The following is a 15,635-nucleotide window of genomic DNA, read 5'->3' as shown; positions in this document are numbered from 1 at the left end:
CTGAATGTTAAAAGATGTGTCCTAAATGCAGCAGTACCAAACGAAAACAGTATAGTGAAATTAGGAAGTTCATGAAATTACTTGACGTACATACAAACACCTAAAAGGAAATTATTAATCTTACCTATTTCATTTTAGTCTTTAATTCGTGAAGAACGAAACATTACAGATTATCAACCTGGTGGGAATGAATTAATGCCAGTAACCTCTGAAACTGGAATAATTAAGTGACTAAAATTTACAAGCTGATGGAGAGTGTAGATTATGCATATTTTAGAGCAGCTTGCATGCAATTTTTTTGTATTTTCACTGCGGCATAAAGGCTTATTTCACTAGTGAAAATTTGAAATATTGGGTTAATGTGACCAATTACACCTGTATTATTAGTTGAATGAAATGTTTACCTTAGAAATTTCTGACACAGGTGAATCAACATTGTCAGAACTGCTTTTCTCTTCTTGCCTCTTCTCCTGTGGTTTCTGCAAAACAGAAATTATTCCTTCAGTGCTATTGTTCTCACAATGACTTGCTGCAACATACATGCCGCAACACCAAAAAAGTTGTAATTAATAAATGCTATCTCACAAAATATGGTTGATGTTTACCTTACAGCACATACAATAACTCATGTTTGATCACAGATGGTGAGAAGAACATATAATTTCAAAGTGAATATGCTCTCTCTGAGCAAAGCTACTGCATGTATTGTAACAAGATTTAAAGTGCTAACAGGGAAATAATGTACATCAACAACTGTGGACACTACTCGCATATCTTTGGGCGCTTTATTTCATATCAACAGCAAGATGAAAAAGGGGGGGGGGGGGGGGAGAGAGAGAGAGAGAGAGAGAGAGAGAGAGAGAGAGGAGTGACGGGACGGCCAGTAGGGGGGGGGGGGGGGCAGGCAGCGGCGCCAGCGAGGGGGAGAGTGCCAGCGGTGTGGCAGAGGGAGCAATGGGACAGAGTCTCACAGTGCAAGGAGGGAAGGACTGAATTTGTTGACGGGGGCAAGAATTGGGTAAGATAGGGTAGAGAATTTGGTAAAGCACAGAGAACAACAACCTTGTACAGGGAAACAGGGGGAGAAATATGATGCTCTTCGAGATTCTCTTTTTTAACAAACCTTTTCCATAAACAACATTCGTTCAAATTCATTCCTGAACTATATATTAAAAGTTTTCTAGTCCACCTCACTCATTTTTCCAATCTTTGCGGAATCAATCAATGAGTCAATCTCTGTGTGTGTGTGTGTGTGTGTGTGTGTGTGTGTGTGTGTGTGTGTGTGTGCGTGTGCGTGAGAAAGAGAGAAAGAGAGAGAGAGAGAGAGAGAGAGAGAGAGATGAGCAGTTAATTTTTTTAATATGCCTAGCTATCACTAAATGTCTTACAGAAGGAGTTAATTCCACACCACACTTTATTAGTATCATACACTAAGTGGTACATCTGCCTAATATGCTGCAGGGCCACTGCAAGCAATCAGAAGTGCTGAAATGTGGTTTGGCAATGACTCAACTAATGTCTGAAGCAGTGCTAGTGGGAAATGACACCATGAATCCAGCAGGGCTGTCCATAAATCCACAAGAGTACGAGAGAGCAGAGATCTCTTCTGAACACCGCATTGCAATGCATCCCAGATATGCTCAATAATGCTCATGTCTAGGGAGTCTGGTGGCCAGTGGAAATGTGTAAACTCAGAAGAGTGTTCCTAAAGCCATTCTGTAACAATTCTGGATGCATGGGGTGTTGCACTGCCCTGCTGGACTTGTGTAAGTACGTCAGAATGCAGAATGGACATGAATGGATGCAGGTGATCAGACAGATACTTATGTACTTGTTTCCTGTCAGAGACATATCTAAACGTATCAGCGGTCCCATAATACTCCAACTGCACATGCCCTACATCATTACAGGGCCTCCATCAGCTTGAAAAGTCCCCTGTGGACATGCAGGGTCCACGGATTCATGAGTTTGCCTCCATTCCAGTACACATCCATCCAACCGATGCAATTTGAAACGTGACTCGTCCGACCAGGCAACATGTTTCTAGTCATCAACAGTCGAGTTACGGTGAAGATGAGCCGAGGAAAGGCGTAAAGCTTTGTGTCAGGCAGTCATCAAGGGTACACGAGTGGGTCTTCAGCTCTAAAATCCCATATCAATGATGTTTTGTTGAATGGTTCTCATGCTGACACTTGCTTATGGTCCAGCACTGAAATCTGCAGCAATTTGCGGAAGGGTTGTACTTCTGTCACGCTGAACGATTCTCTTCAGTCATCATTGGTCCCGTTCTTGCATGATCTTTTTCCAGCCACAGCGATGTTGGAGATTTGATGTTTTACCGGATTCCTGATATTCATGGTACACTCGTGAAATTATCACACTACAAAATCTCCACTTCATTGCTACCTCTGAGATGCTGTGTCCCATCGCTCATACACCAACTATAACACCACATTCAAACTCACTTAAATCTTGATAACCTGCCATTGAAGCTGCAGTAACTGATCTAACAACTGCACCAGACACTTGCTGTCTATATAGAAGTTGCTGATCGCAGCACCATATTCTGCCTGTTTACTATCTCTGTATTTGAACACACATGCCTTCACCAGTTTTTTGGCACTTCAGTGTACAATTTCAGTATTCTATACACTTGAAGTCATATGCCAGAATGAAACTTAAACCAAGCTGCTTTCCAAATGCAGGCGATTTCAAGCACTCACAAACAGAAAGTCCGTCCCAAAATTGCAAGAGAAAAAGTAGACAAGCTACATTACAGTCAAGAGACAGGCAAAATTAGTTTTATTTTCATATATCTTGATGTTATTTTGTAAGGTTCATTTGTCAAATATGTTTTTTATTGAATCCATCTTCAAAAAGATTTAACTTTGAATTAAGGGGCAGTTTTATCTAGTATCATCACACTTCAACACTTTTGCACAACAAATCATATTAGAAACAACACATTTTCATGATACCTTTAAAGTAAACACTTTATAGTTGTCTTGTGGTCTTCAGTCCTGAGACTGGTTTGATGCAGCTCTCCATGTTACTCTATCCTGTGCAAGCTTCTTCATCTCCCAGTACCTACTGCAACCTACATCCTTCTGAATCTGCTTAGTGTATTCATCTCTTGGTCTCCCTCTACGATTTTTACCCTCCACGCTGCCCTCCAATGTTAAATTTGTGATCCCTTGATGCCTCAAAACACGTCCTACCAACCGATCCCTTCTTCTAGTCAAGCTGTGCCACAAACTTCTCTCCTCCCCAATACCTCCTCATTAGTTACGTGATCTACCCACCTTATCTTCAGCATTCTTCTGTAGCACCACATTTCGAAAGCTTCTATTCTCTTCTTGTCCAAACTAGTTATCGTCCATGTTTCACTTCCATACATGGCTACACTCCATACTAATACTTTCAGAAACGACTTCCTGACACTTAAATCTATACTCGATGTTAACAAATTTCTCTTCTTCAGAAACGCTTTCCTTGCCATTGCCAGTCTACATTTTATATCCTCTCTACTTCGACCATCATCAGTTATTTTACTCCCTAAATAGCAAAACTCCTTTAGTACTTTAAGTGTCTCATTTCCTAATCTAATTCCCTCAGCATCACCCGACTTAATTTGACTACATTCCATTATCCTCGTTTTGTTTTTGTTGATGTTCATCTTATATCCTCCTTTCAAGACACTGTCCATTTCATTCAACTGCTCTTCCAAGTCCTTTGCTGTCTCTGACAGAATTACAATGTCATCGGCGAACCTCAAAGTTTTTACTTCTTCTCCATGAATTTTAATACCTACTCCGAATTTTTCTTTTGTTTCCTTTATTGCTTGCTCAATATACAGATTGAATAACATCGGGGAGAGGCTACAACCCTGTCTCACTCCTTTCCCAACCACTGCTTCCCTTTCATGCCCCTCGACTCTTATAACTGCCATCTGGTTTCTGTACAAATTGTAAATAGTCTTTCGCTCCCTGTATTTTACCCCTGCCACTTTCAGAATTTGAAAGAGAGTATTCCAGTTAACATTGTCAAAAGCTTTCTCTAAGTCTACAAATGCTAGAAACGTAGGTTTGCCTTTTCTTAATCTTTCTTCCAAGATAAGTCGTAAGGTCAGTATTGCCTCACGTGTTCCAACATTTCTACGGAATCCAAACTGATCTTCCCCGAGGTCGGCTTCTACCAGTTTTTCCATTCGTCTGTAAAGAATTCGCGTTAGTATTTTGCAGCTGTGACTTATTAAACTGATAGTTTGGTAATTTTCACATCTGTCAACACCTGCTTTCTTTGGGATTGGAATTATTATATTCTTCTTGAAGTCTGATGGTATTTCGCCTGTCTCATACATCGTACTTTATAGTACATACGTATAAACATGAAAACCACATAATATGACACTTTGGCTTCGCAAACATGTAGACAAACCTGGTGCCTGCTTGGTTTGCTTCTGTCAGCGCAGGACATTTTATGACACACAGATGTCTCCAGTGGTACAACAGAACACCAAGAATATTTGTCTTGGTATTTACTCAATATTATTTTTACTGTTTTTCTGAAATGAAATATGTGGTGACAATCTGGTATGTAATGTCTTACTTGCTGTTGGAAGAGGGTATATGCCTTGTTGATTTACAAGTTTGTGAAGTTCATTCGTTATATTTGGTTATTTCCATATTTATACTTGTGTTCAACCAAAATATGTAGTTGACCCAATGCATTATATTAAAAATCTTTCCAGAATAAATCATTTTAGCTACAATTTGCTGTACAAAAGAATTGAGAAATGTGATACTGTCAGATAAAACTGCTACTAGATGCTATCACAGCTATCCCATCAGTACATTAAATAAGAAATGAATCAGTCATTTTATGGTTATACAGAAAACTTAGCCTAGAGATAAAGTCAAGACCCAATTTGAACATAAAATAAATGCCAGTGAACAATATTAGCAACCTACAGTCTTCAGATTTACAACATTTTTATATGGGGATGGGAGAAATGACAATTTTTGTGACTTTTGTAAAAACTGCCAATTTTGTTGTTTTTGTCGTGTTATCATTTAAGCAAAATTAACCTGTCCCTAGTTACTGGTTAAAAACTGAATGGTATGTCACACACAGGGATGTTCCATGTAATAGTTTTCCAGATGACAATCCATTATACTGATGGTTATTTTAAGCATTCCATTATTACTGTAGTTTAGTACAATACAAAACATAATAATTGAGATGAACACCAAGTCATGAGAAATGACACCTGCCCTAAGTATTCAAAAAATCAAAGTTAATTCTCAAAGACCATCATATTTTGGACTATGATCAAGATATTACTAACTCACCTGTGATTCATTCACGGACTGTGCTTGCTGAGGGAGCAATTTCAGTTGATCTGTTCCTACATAGTCTTCATCTGATGCAACACTATCATATAATGGTTCATCATCAGACACCTCAGAGCGATGTTTTGTTCCTGCAATAGCAGACAGAATTGGATGCCTGGATGATGACATTACTGATGATTTTGATGCTTCCATGGGATGCTGCCGGTGCTGATATTTGTTACCCCCTACAGCTTCTGCCAAAACAAGCATTTCAATAAAAATGAGAGAATTGAACTTCAAAAGTTTTGCAACTGAAATCAATATACTTAGAATGGATTCTCAGAGGTCCTGTCAATAACAAATTGCATACAGTCTATGTACTCTAAGCATACATAAAAAAGGAAAAAATTAACTTCTTAACATATTGATTTTTTTTCAAATTATGTTCTAAAAATAGTTTTTAAAATTTTAAGGACCACAAGTAGTAAAATCCCCAAGTATATTTGTGCACTGGACTTTGACTTATATCCTGAAAAGTAAAATAGTTTTTCATTTTTTACGAAGTCAGACCACATATTTCACAATTATTTCCTGTGAACAGAAATGTTGGAAGAGCTGCTGGTGAGCGGCTGTCAGTCAACTGACGAACTGCCACCAGTTTCAGACTCTAAACAAATAACATCACGTTTTTCTTCACTTTCTGAGTTGCTTATTTCAATGACAAACTCAGGATCACTATTATATCCATTGGGTTTTGGAAGCACTTCCTAAACAACAATACAAGTCAGAGGCTGAGAGCACATTTCATTGTTAAGTATTCACTGCTTCACACAGTCAAGATGATATGTAGTGACAAACAGCTCAACCAAAATACAACAATCAGGCTACAAATATAAAACTGGATGCTCTCTAGCAGTCTAACACTTAACCATCAGCACTTAAACAGATATATGGAAAGTGTTATTTTTTCGCATGTCTGTAGGATATTTAAATTTCTGTCAAAATAATAAAAACAAGGTAAATCTGGATTGCATGTTAAGGGGTTAATAAGGAATGTGTTCATATGTGTTATTTTAGTGCCATATAAATATATAAATATTGACCCCCCCATGAACCATGGACCTTGCCATTGGTGGGGACACTTGCGTCCCTCAGCAATACAGATAGCCGTACCGTAGGTGCAACCACAACGGAGGGGTATCTGTCGAGAGGCCAGACAAATGTGTGGTTCCTGAAGAGGGGTAGCAGCCTTTTCAGTAGTTGCAGGAGCAACAGTCAGGATGATTGACTGATCTGGCCTTGTAACACTAACCAAAACAGCCTTGCTGTGCTGGTACTGTGAACGGCTGAAAGCAAGGGGAAACTACAGCTGTATATTTTCCCCCGAGGGCATGCAGCTTTACTGTTTGGTTAAATGATGATGGCATCCTCTTGGGTAAAATATTCCGGAGGTAAAATAGTCCCTCATTTGGATCTCCGGGCGGGGACTACTCAGGAGGACGTTGTTATCAGGAGAAAGAAAACTGAAATTCCGGTAGGGGTCGGAGCGTGGAATGTCAGATCCTTTAATCGGGTACGTAGGATAGAAAATTTAAAAAGGCAAATGGATAGGTTAAAGATATAGTGGGAGTTAGTGAAGTTCGGTGGCACGAGAAACAAGAATCCTGGTCAGGTGAATACAGGGTTATAAATACAAAATCAAATAGGGATAATGCAGGAGTAGGTTTGATAATGAATAAAAAATAGGAATGCGGGTAAGCTACTACAAACAGCATAGTGAACGCATTATTATGGCCATGATAGATACGAAGCTAACACCTACCACAGTAGTACAAGTTTATATGCCAACTAGCTCTGCAGATGACTAAGAGATTGATGAAATGTATGATGAGATAAAAGAAATTATTCAGATAGTGAAGGGAGATGAAAATTTAATAGTCATGGGTGACTGGAATTCGATAGTAGTAAGAGGGAGAGAAGGAAACATGGTATGTGATAGGTGAATATGGACTGGGGGGAAAAAATGAAAGAGGAAGCCACCTGGTAGAATTTTGCACAGAGCATAACTTAATCATAGCTACCACTTGGTTCAAGAATCATGAAAGAAAGTTGTATACATGGATGAAGCCTGAAGATACTGGAAGGTTTCAGATAGATTATATAATGGTAAGACATTGTAAGACATTTCCAGGGGCACATGTGGATTCTGACCACAATCTATTGGCTATGAACTGTACATTAAAACTGAAGAAACTGCAAAAAGGTGGGTATTTAAGGAGATGGGTCCCAGATAAACTGACAGAACCAGAGGTTGTAGACAGTTTCAGGGTGAGCATTAGGGAACGACTGACAAGAATGGAGGGAAAGAAATACAGTAGAAGAAGAATGGGGAGCTTTGAGAGACGAAATAGTGAAAGCTGCAGAGGATCTAGTAGGTAAAAAGATGAGGGCTAATAGAAATCCTTGGGTAACAGAAGAGATATTGAATTTAATTGATGAAAGGAGAAAATACAAAAATGCAGTAAATGAAGCAGGCAAAAAGGAATACAAACGTCTCAAAATAGAGATCGACAGGAAGTCCAAAATAGCTAAGTAAGAATGGCTAGAGGACAAATGTAAGGATGTAGACGCGTATATCACTAGGGTTAAGATAGATACTGCCTACAGGAATATTAAAGAGACCTTTGGAGAAAAGAGAACCACTTGCATGAATATCAAGAACTCAGATGGAAACCCAGTTCTAAGCAAATGGGGCCAACATGTAAACTATATTAGTAGTAAGCTATCTAGAGTAATTTATTTATTAAGACAACTCAGAACGTGTGTACCTGAAACATACCTCCCATCATCTTATTTTGAATTTTTCCAAAGTATAATATCCTATGGCATTATCTTGTGGGGTAACTGTAGTCATATACATGACATCCTATTATTGCAGAAGAAAGCCATTAGGGTAATTACAAATTCTTCACATAAGGCTCACTGCAAACCCTTATTTACAAAACAAAAAATAATGGCAGTAATAAACCTCTCTATATACAATGTCTTAACCTTTACGAAGAAGAACCTACAAGACGTGAAACGAAGAGAAAATGTACATTGTTACAACACAAGAAGCATGAAACACATATACACACCTTACCACAGATTATCAAAATCAATAACTAGCTATGAAGTCACAGGGCACAAACTATTTAATAAGCTGCCACATGCTATACAGGATCTTCTTGAACATACATTCAAAGAAAGACTGCATGAATGGTTTATTGCCCACTCGTTCTATGATACCAATGAATTCTTCAACTGTAAAATGCAGTAATCGAACAGATGACCCACTGTACATTTATTGTAATATAAGCTAAAATATTTCAGTAGTCAATACCTTATCGCACTGTATTATAAATTGTATCTTCAATTGACATTGTCAATTGCTGTAATGGCCTAAAGACAATAAAATCTTTATTACAGACAATAAAATCTTTATTACAGACAATAAAATCTTTATTATTATTATTATTATTATTATTATCAAAGAAGGGAAAGCAGAAAGGTGGAAGGAGTATATAGAGGGTCTACACAAGGACGAGGTTCTTGTGGACAATATTATGGAAATGGAAGAGGACGTAGGTGAAGATGAAATGGGAGATATGATACTGCGTGAAGAATTCGCTACAGCACTGAAAGATCTAAGTCGAAACAAGGCTCCGGGAGTAGACAACATTCCATTAGAATTACTGATAGCCTTGGGAGAGCCAGCCCTGACAAAACTCTACCATCTATTGAGCAAGATGTATGAGACAGGCAAAATACCCTCAGACTTCAAGAAGAATATAATAATTCCAATCCCAAAGAAAGCAGGTGTTGACAGATGTGAAAATTACCGAACTATCAGTTTAATAAGCCATGACTGCAAAATACTAACATGAATTCTTTACAGACAAATGGAAAAACTGGTAGAAGCTGACCTTGGGGAAGATCAGTTTGGATTCCGTAGAAATGTTGGGACACGTGACGCAATACTGACTCTATGACTTAACTTAGAAAATAGATTAAGGAAAGGCAAACCTACGTTTCTAGCATTTGTAGACTTAACTAACGCTTTTGACAATGTTGACTGGAATACTCTCTTTCAAATTCTGAAGGTGGCGGGGGTCAAATACAGGGAGCGAAACGCTATTTACAATTTGTACAGAAACCAGATGGCAGTTATAAGAGTCGAGGGGCATAAAAGGGAAGCAGTGGAGAGAAGTTTGTTAACATCGAGCACAGATTCAAGCGTCAGGAAGTTGTTTCTGAAAGAATTTGTATGGAGTGTAGGCATGTATGGAAGAGAAACATGGACGATAAATAGTTTAGACAAGAAGAGAATAGAAGCTTTCGAAATGTGATGCTACAGAAGAATGCTGAAGGTTAGATGGGTAGATCACACAACTAATGAGGAGGTATTGAATAGAATAGAGGAGTAGAGAAATTTGTGGCACAACTTGACTAGAAGAAGGGATCGGTTGGTAGGGCATGTTCTGAGGCATCAAGGGATCATCAATTTAGTACTGGAGGGCAGCGTGGAGAGTAAAAATTGTAGAGGGAGACCAAGATATGAAAAAACCAGGCAGATTCAGAAGGATGTAGGTTGCAGTAGGTACTGCGAGATGATGAATCTTTCACAGGATAGAGTAGCATGGAGAGCTGCATCAAACCAGTCTCTGGACTGAAGACAATAACAACATAAATACTGAAATGTCTGCCATTACCAACATAACAAAAATTATAGATATATACACTTTCAGGAACCCATTCTCATCTAAGCAAAAGTCGGGGCGTATGGATGTGTGTGTGTTGTGTCCTATGGCCTAAGCTACTATCTAAATGATCTTTTAAAGAAGCTATCTGTCTTCAGCAAATGATTTATCTTCCTCACATCCAAAACGTTTTTGCTGTTACATGCCCTACCCAAAGTGCAGGGGTTCAGTGCAACCTTAGCATTTTCTTGTATTTCTAACAACTTCAATTGAAACCCCTGTATCTTCCTTTTTCTAATCTGAACAGTTGTTTTTCACCTTTTGCCTGTAGATTCTTAGAATAATTTTGGCTAAGTACAGTATCAAATAGGTAACTATGTACTTAGTCTCTTTCAGATAACTTTTTCTTGTCATTCATAATGCTATTTCTCATTTTGTTATTACTGTTGCACAAATGCACTATTTTTTCCTTGACGATACCTAATTATTTGATGAATTCAAAACAGAGATTGTTTACTATTATTTATTTGTTTAAAAACAAACTTAATTTCTTAAATAAAAGAAGTATTCACTATGCCCCATCTCCCTTGGTGATCATTAACAGATTTCAGTCCAAGGTTTGCCGGATTCATAACAGAAAAGATTTTTTTGCTAATTTTAGAGGGTTGGTTGGTTGGTCAAGGGAGGGTGGGGGGCGACTACAACGACCAAACTGCTTGTTCATTGGTCCGTTGTTCCTGATAAACAATTCCACAACGGAAAGAATAAAAAAAAGGCACGTACAGCACAATACTGAAAGAAAGGAAAAACCACAAGAACGAAAGAGAGGCAACAAACACTACAAGGAACAAAAAGAGGACAAGAAAACAACAGAGAGACACAAGAAACAGTTAGAAGAGCTTAAAACAAGAAAGCAGATTACCGTGGCTGGCTGACCATATGAATGAAAAGGAGAAGCCAACCACTCTGCAATGCAGTAAAACCTCCAGCCTAAAAGCAGAAGGGAGAGAAAACAGAGGGACAAACAACAAGTGCTAAAACGTATATAGGATAACCCCCACACACGCATAAAACATAAAACTATTAGTTGATAAGGCGTTGTCTGCTAAAATTAGTCCGGTAAAGGAAGTTTACAGTGCAGGGCAGCCAAAGAAGAACAGCTTAGAAGTATGTGGGCCACTGCCAACTGCGAGCCGCACCAGCACTGAGGCGGTCTTCATAGTGCAAGAGGTAGCCGTAGGTCGCCGAAGTGCCAGAGGCCTGCATGGAGGACTTCCACACATTTGTAGTCTCCTTAATGGCACGCAGTTTGTTGTGTGTACTGAGACTATGGCATTCCCAAAGCCGAAAAACCTTTCGGCATAATAATAATAATAATAATAATAATAATACTAATAATCACAGGTCAGTTACTGGCATGCCCATCTCCATAAGTGGTTTCCGCGTAGCCTGGTTGGCCAGCCTGTCGGCAATTTCATTCCCGGGATTCCGACGTGATCTGGGGTCCAAACGAACACCACTGAACGACTTGTCCATTCCAGGACATAGATGGATTCCTCAATGGTCGCTACCAAAGGATGACAAGGGGAGCACTGGTCGATAGCTTGTAGGCTGCTCAAGGAATCGGCACGCAGAAGAAACGACTCTCCAGGGCATGAATGGATGTGTTCAAGAGCATGAGGTACAGCCACCAGCTCTGCAGTAAAAACACTGCAGCCATCGAGCAAGGAATGCTGTTCAATATGGCCTCTGTGAATTTACGCGAAGTCAAAGTGACCATCAACCAGCGAACCATCGGTGTAAACCACTTCAGAGCCCCTGAACCTGAACATGTCAAGAATCAAGAGAGAGTGGCAGCAGAGAGCCACGTGAGCAATTGAGTCCTTAGGGCCATGTGAAAGGTCCAAGTGAAGCTTCGGCAGAGGCTTACACCATGGAGGTGTACATGAATGGACCTCAAGTAGAGGTGGTAAAGGGAAGGACTCCAATTCAGACAGAAGCGACTGGATGCGAAACGCAATCATAAGCCCTGACCTGGGCCGCCAATTCGGGAGCTGAACCGGCATGGGTGGGAAAATGAGATGGTAATTCAGATGCTCAGGAGAACTACAAATGTGTGTAACGTAACTGGCAAGCAGTTGTGCACGCCTAACCTTCAATGGAGGGACTCCAGCCTCCACCGGGATGCTGGTCATCGGACTCATCCTAAAAGCTCTTGTTGCTAATCAAAAGCCACAGTGGCCACTGGGTTGAGTGAACGTAAGGCTGAGGCACTGCCAAACCATAAACCAGACTCTCATAGTCAAGGCGGGATTGAACAGGGGCCCTGTAGAACTGCAGCAGCTTTGAGTGATATGCACACCAGTTGGTGGTGTTCAGGCAGCGGAGGGCACTGAGGTGCTGCCAGCTGACAAAGGTGAGGAAGCCAAGTCAATCAAGCACCGGAAACCAGTCCTAAGAATCAATATGTCTCCACTACCATGAGTGAATCATCATTAAGGTAAAGTTCTGGGTCCAGATGAATGGTATGATGCCGACAGAAATGCGTGACACATAACTTTGCGGCTGAAAACTGGAAGCCATCAGCTAAAGCCCATGACTGCGCCTTGTGGATGGCTCCCTGCAGTACTGGAGCAGCAGTACGAAATGCAGAAGTCGACTGCATACAGAGAAGGTGAGACAGACGGCCCTATAGCTGCTGCTAGGCCGTTAACGGCCACTAAAAATAGATACACACTCAATACAGAGCTCTGTGGGACCCCATTCTCCTGGATATGGGGGGGAAACTATGGGAAGCACCAAATTGGACACAGAAAGAACAGAGTGGCAGGAAATTTTGGGTAAAAATCGGGAGCAGATCCTGGAGACCCCACTCATATAATGTGGCAAGGATATGATGTTGCCAGGTCGTGTCGTAAGCTTCTCGTAAATAAAAAAAACAAGACGGCAACCAGGTGTTGGTGTCTGGAAAAGGCTGTTCGGATGACGGACTCAAGGGACACAAGATTGTCAGTGGTAGAGAGACCCTGGTAGAAACCGCCCTGGCACAGAGCCAGTAGGCCACATGACTCCAGGACCTAACACAACCACTGACACATCATATGTTCCTGCAGCTTACAGAGAACGTTGGTGAGGCTGATGGTCCGATAGCTATCCACATCAAGTGGGTTTTTACTGGGTATGAGCATCGGAATGATGGTGCTCTCCCGCCATTGCAATGGAAAGACACCATTGCACCAGATCTGGTAGAAGATGACGAGGAGATGTCACTTGTAGTCGGACGAGAGATGTTTAATCATCTGACTGTGGATCCAATATGGCCAAGGAGTTGTGTCAGGGCAATGTGCAAGGGTGCTGAGCAGCTCCCCCTCCATAAATGGGGCATTATAGGGTTTACTGTGGCGTGTAGTGAACGAGAGGACTTTCCTTTTCATCCACCGTTTAAGGGTGCGAAAGACGGGGGGGAGGGGGGGGGGGGGGGGTAACTGTCCAATGCCAAGGCTCGAGCATAGTGCTCGGCAATTGCGTTTACGTCGGTAGATAACACGCCACTGATGTTAAGGCCAGGGACACCTGTTGAGGTCTGGTTACCCAAAAACATGTCTGATCTTCATCTAGACTTGGTAAGGTGAGGTATGGCACCCAATGGTCGAGACACACCTCTCCCAACACTCTTGTTTCTGTCTTCTTATAAGCTGGTGAAAGTGGGCTTGGAGCCTTTTAAAAGCTATTAGGTGCTCCAGGGAAGGGTGCCGCTTATGTTGCTGTACAGCCCACCTGCGCTCTTTAATGGCCTCAGAATTTCTGGTGACCACCAAGCTACTGTCTTTCACTGGGGGTACCCTAAGGAACAACGAATTGTGTTTTCTGCTGCAGAAATGATCATTTCAGTGACCTGCTCAACCACTACACCGATGGCACCACGTGGGGGAGATTCAATGATGACAGCAGAGGTGAAGGCTTCCCAGTCTGCCTTGTAAGTGACTTGTAGGTGACTGTGGGCATGATGTTGGGGGAGTGACAGGAAGATGAGGAAGTGGTCACTACTACACAAGTCATCATGGGCTCTCCAGTGGACGGATGGAAGAAGTCCTGGGCCGCAAAGTGATAGATCAATGGCCGAATAAGTGCCAAAAGCCACACTGAAATATGTGGGAGCCCCAGTATTTAGGAGGCAGCAGTCAGCTGAGAAAGTAAATTTTCGATATCTCTACCTTGGCCAGTGAGCATGGTGCCACCCCACAAGGGGTTATTGGCATTGAAATCTCCCAAAAGTAATAAAGGTTTATGGAGTTTATGAATTAGTGCAACCAGGACGTTCAGGGGTACCACACTGTCTGGAGGAAGATATATGTTGCTGACAGTCATTTCTGGCATAGTCCTTATCATGACAGCCACAGCTTCAAGAAGAGTTTGAAGAGGCACAGGTTCGCTACATACTGAGTTCAGGACAAAGATGCAAACCCCACCTGACACACTATTATATTCACTAAGGTTCTTGTAATATCCTGTAAAGGGCAGGGGTCCGCATTGCTGGGAACCAGGTTTCCTGGAGGGCAATGCAGAAAGCAGGTGTACAGCTTTAACAGTTGCCGTAGCTCAGCCAGGTGGAAGAAAAAACAGGCGGAATTCCAGTCGAGGATGATGTTATCGTGTGTTAGGGAAGGCAAGAAACGTTCAATGAGGCAGTATACACCTCAGGGTAACCTGCTGCTATCGACTGAGTACCTATGCGATCAACATCCATTGTGTATGAGGGCCCAGTGAGGTCCAGGTCCTCAGCGGATGCCCAAATCTCCACCTTATCCTCTGACGCAGAGCTTTTAGGTAGCATTGGTGCCACCGCAATTTCCTTGGTCTTGGAGTCTCTCTCTCGCTACTCCTTGGGTTCTCTGGCTGGGAGGGCTTCACTGATTCAGTCTCCGGGACTGAGGAGGATCGTGAAGCCCTACGACCAACTGCTTTTGGGCACTGCAGCCACTGGCAGGTGTCATCTTTCCCACTAGTAGAAATCTGGGAAGGGATGGAGCCAAGGGACCCCTTCCTAGCGAGAGGAGCCAAAAAAGATTTATGCTTCTACAGCTGAGAAGTGGAGACTGATGTCCCTGATGGCTGGGCAGTGCTCCTGAGGTAGGTGGTTTGGGAGCAACAGGGAGGGAAGTGCCCCACACCATCAAGGGGGCAGGTGTAGTCTTCCAGCTCTGAGAGCCGACTGGAATAGGCAGAATGAAACGTGCTGGAACCATTGTCATAGCAGCGGTGTATGTGGATTCAATATGCACAGGATATAGCCTCTCATATTTTCTCTTAGCCTCTGTATAGGTCAGTCGGACCAGGGTCTTGTATTCCATTATTTTCCTTTCTTTCTATAGAATCCTACAGTCCGGCGAGCAAGGGGAATGTTGCTCTCTGCAGTTGACACAGATGGAAGGCAGGCGACATGGAGTATTGGGATGTGAAGGACGTCCACAATCTCGACAGGTGACACTGGAAGTACAGCAGGAAGATATATGGCCGAACTTTCAGCACTGAAAGCACTGCATTGGGGAAGGGATATATGGCT

The 15,635-nt window shown here is 41.7% G+C and overlaps 1 protein-coding gene across 1 annotated transcript in view; it reads right to left on the bottom strand.

Moving 5' to 3' along the window:
• LOC124608242 (ARF GTPase-activating protein GIT1) overlaps positions 1-15,635 on the bottom strand; it is a 222,306-nt gene that overhangs the window by 64,074 nt on the left and 142,597 nt on the right. Inside the window, exons 8-9 of the mRNA XM_047139971.1 lie at positions 5,352-5,587; positions 405-479 (exon numbers count right to left, since the gene is read on the bottom strand). Coding sequence (XP_046995927.1) covers positions 405-479; positions 5,352-5,587 — 311 coding nt within the window. The remainder of the gene's footprint in view (positions 1-404; positions 480-5,351; positions 5,588-15,635) is intronic.

This window comes from Schistocerca americana, chromosome 1, assembly GCF_021461395.2.
Source record: "Schistocerca americana isolate TAMUIC-IGC-003095 chromosome 1, iqSchAmer2.1, whole genome shotgun sequence".
NCBI lineage: Eukaryota > Metazoa > Arthropoda > Insecta > Orthoptera > Acrididae > Schistocerca > Schistocerca americana.
The sequence above is the reverse complement of the archived record's forward strand: the minus strand, read 5'-3'. Positions and strand labels throughout refer to the sequence as shown.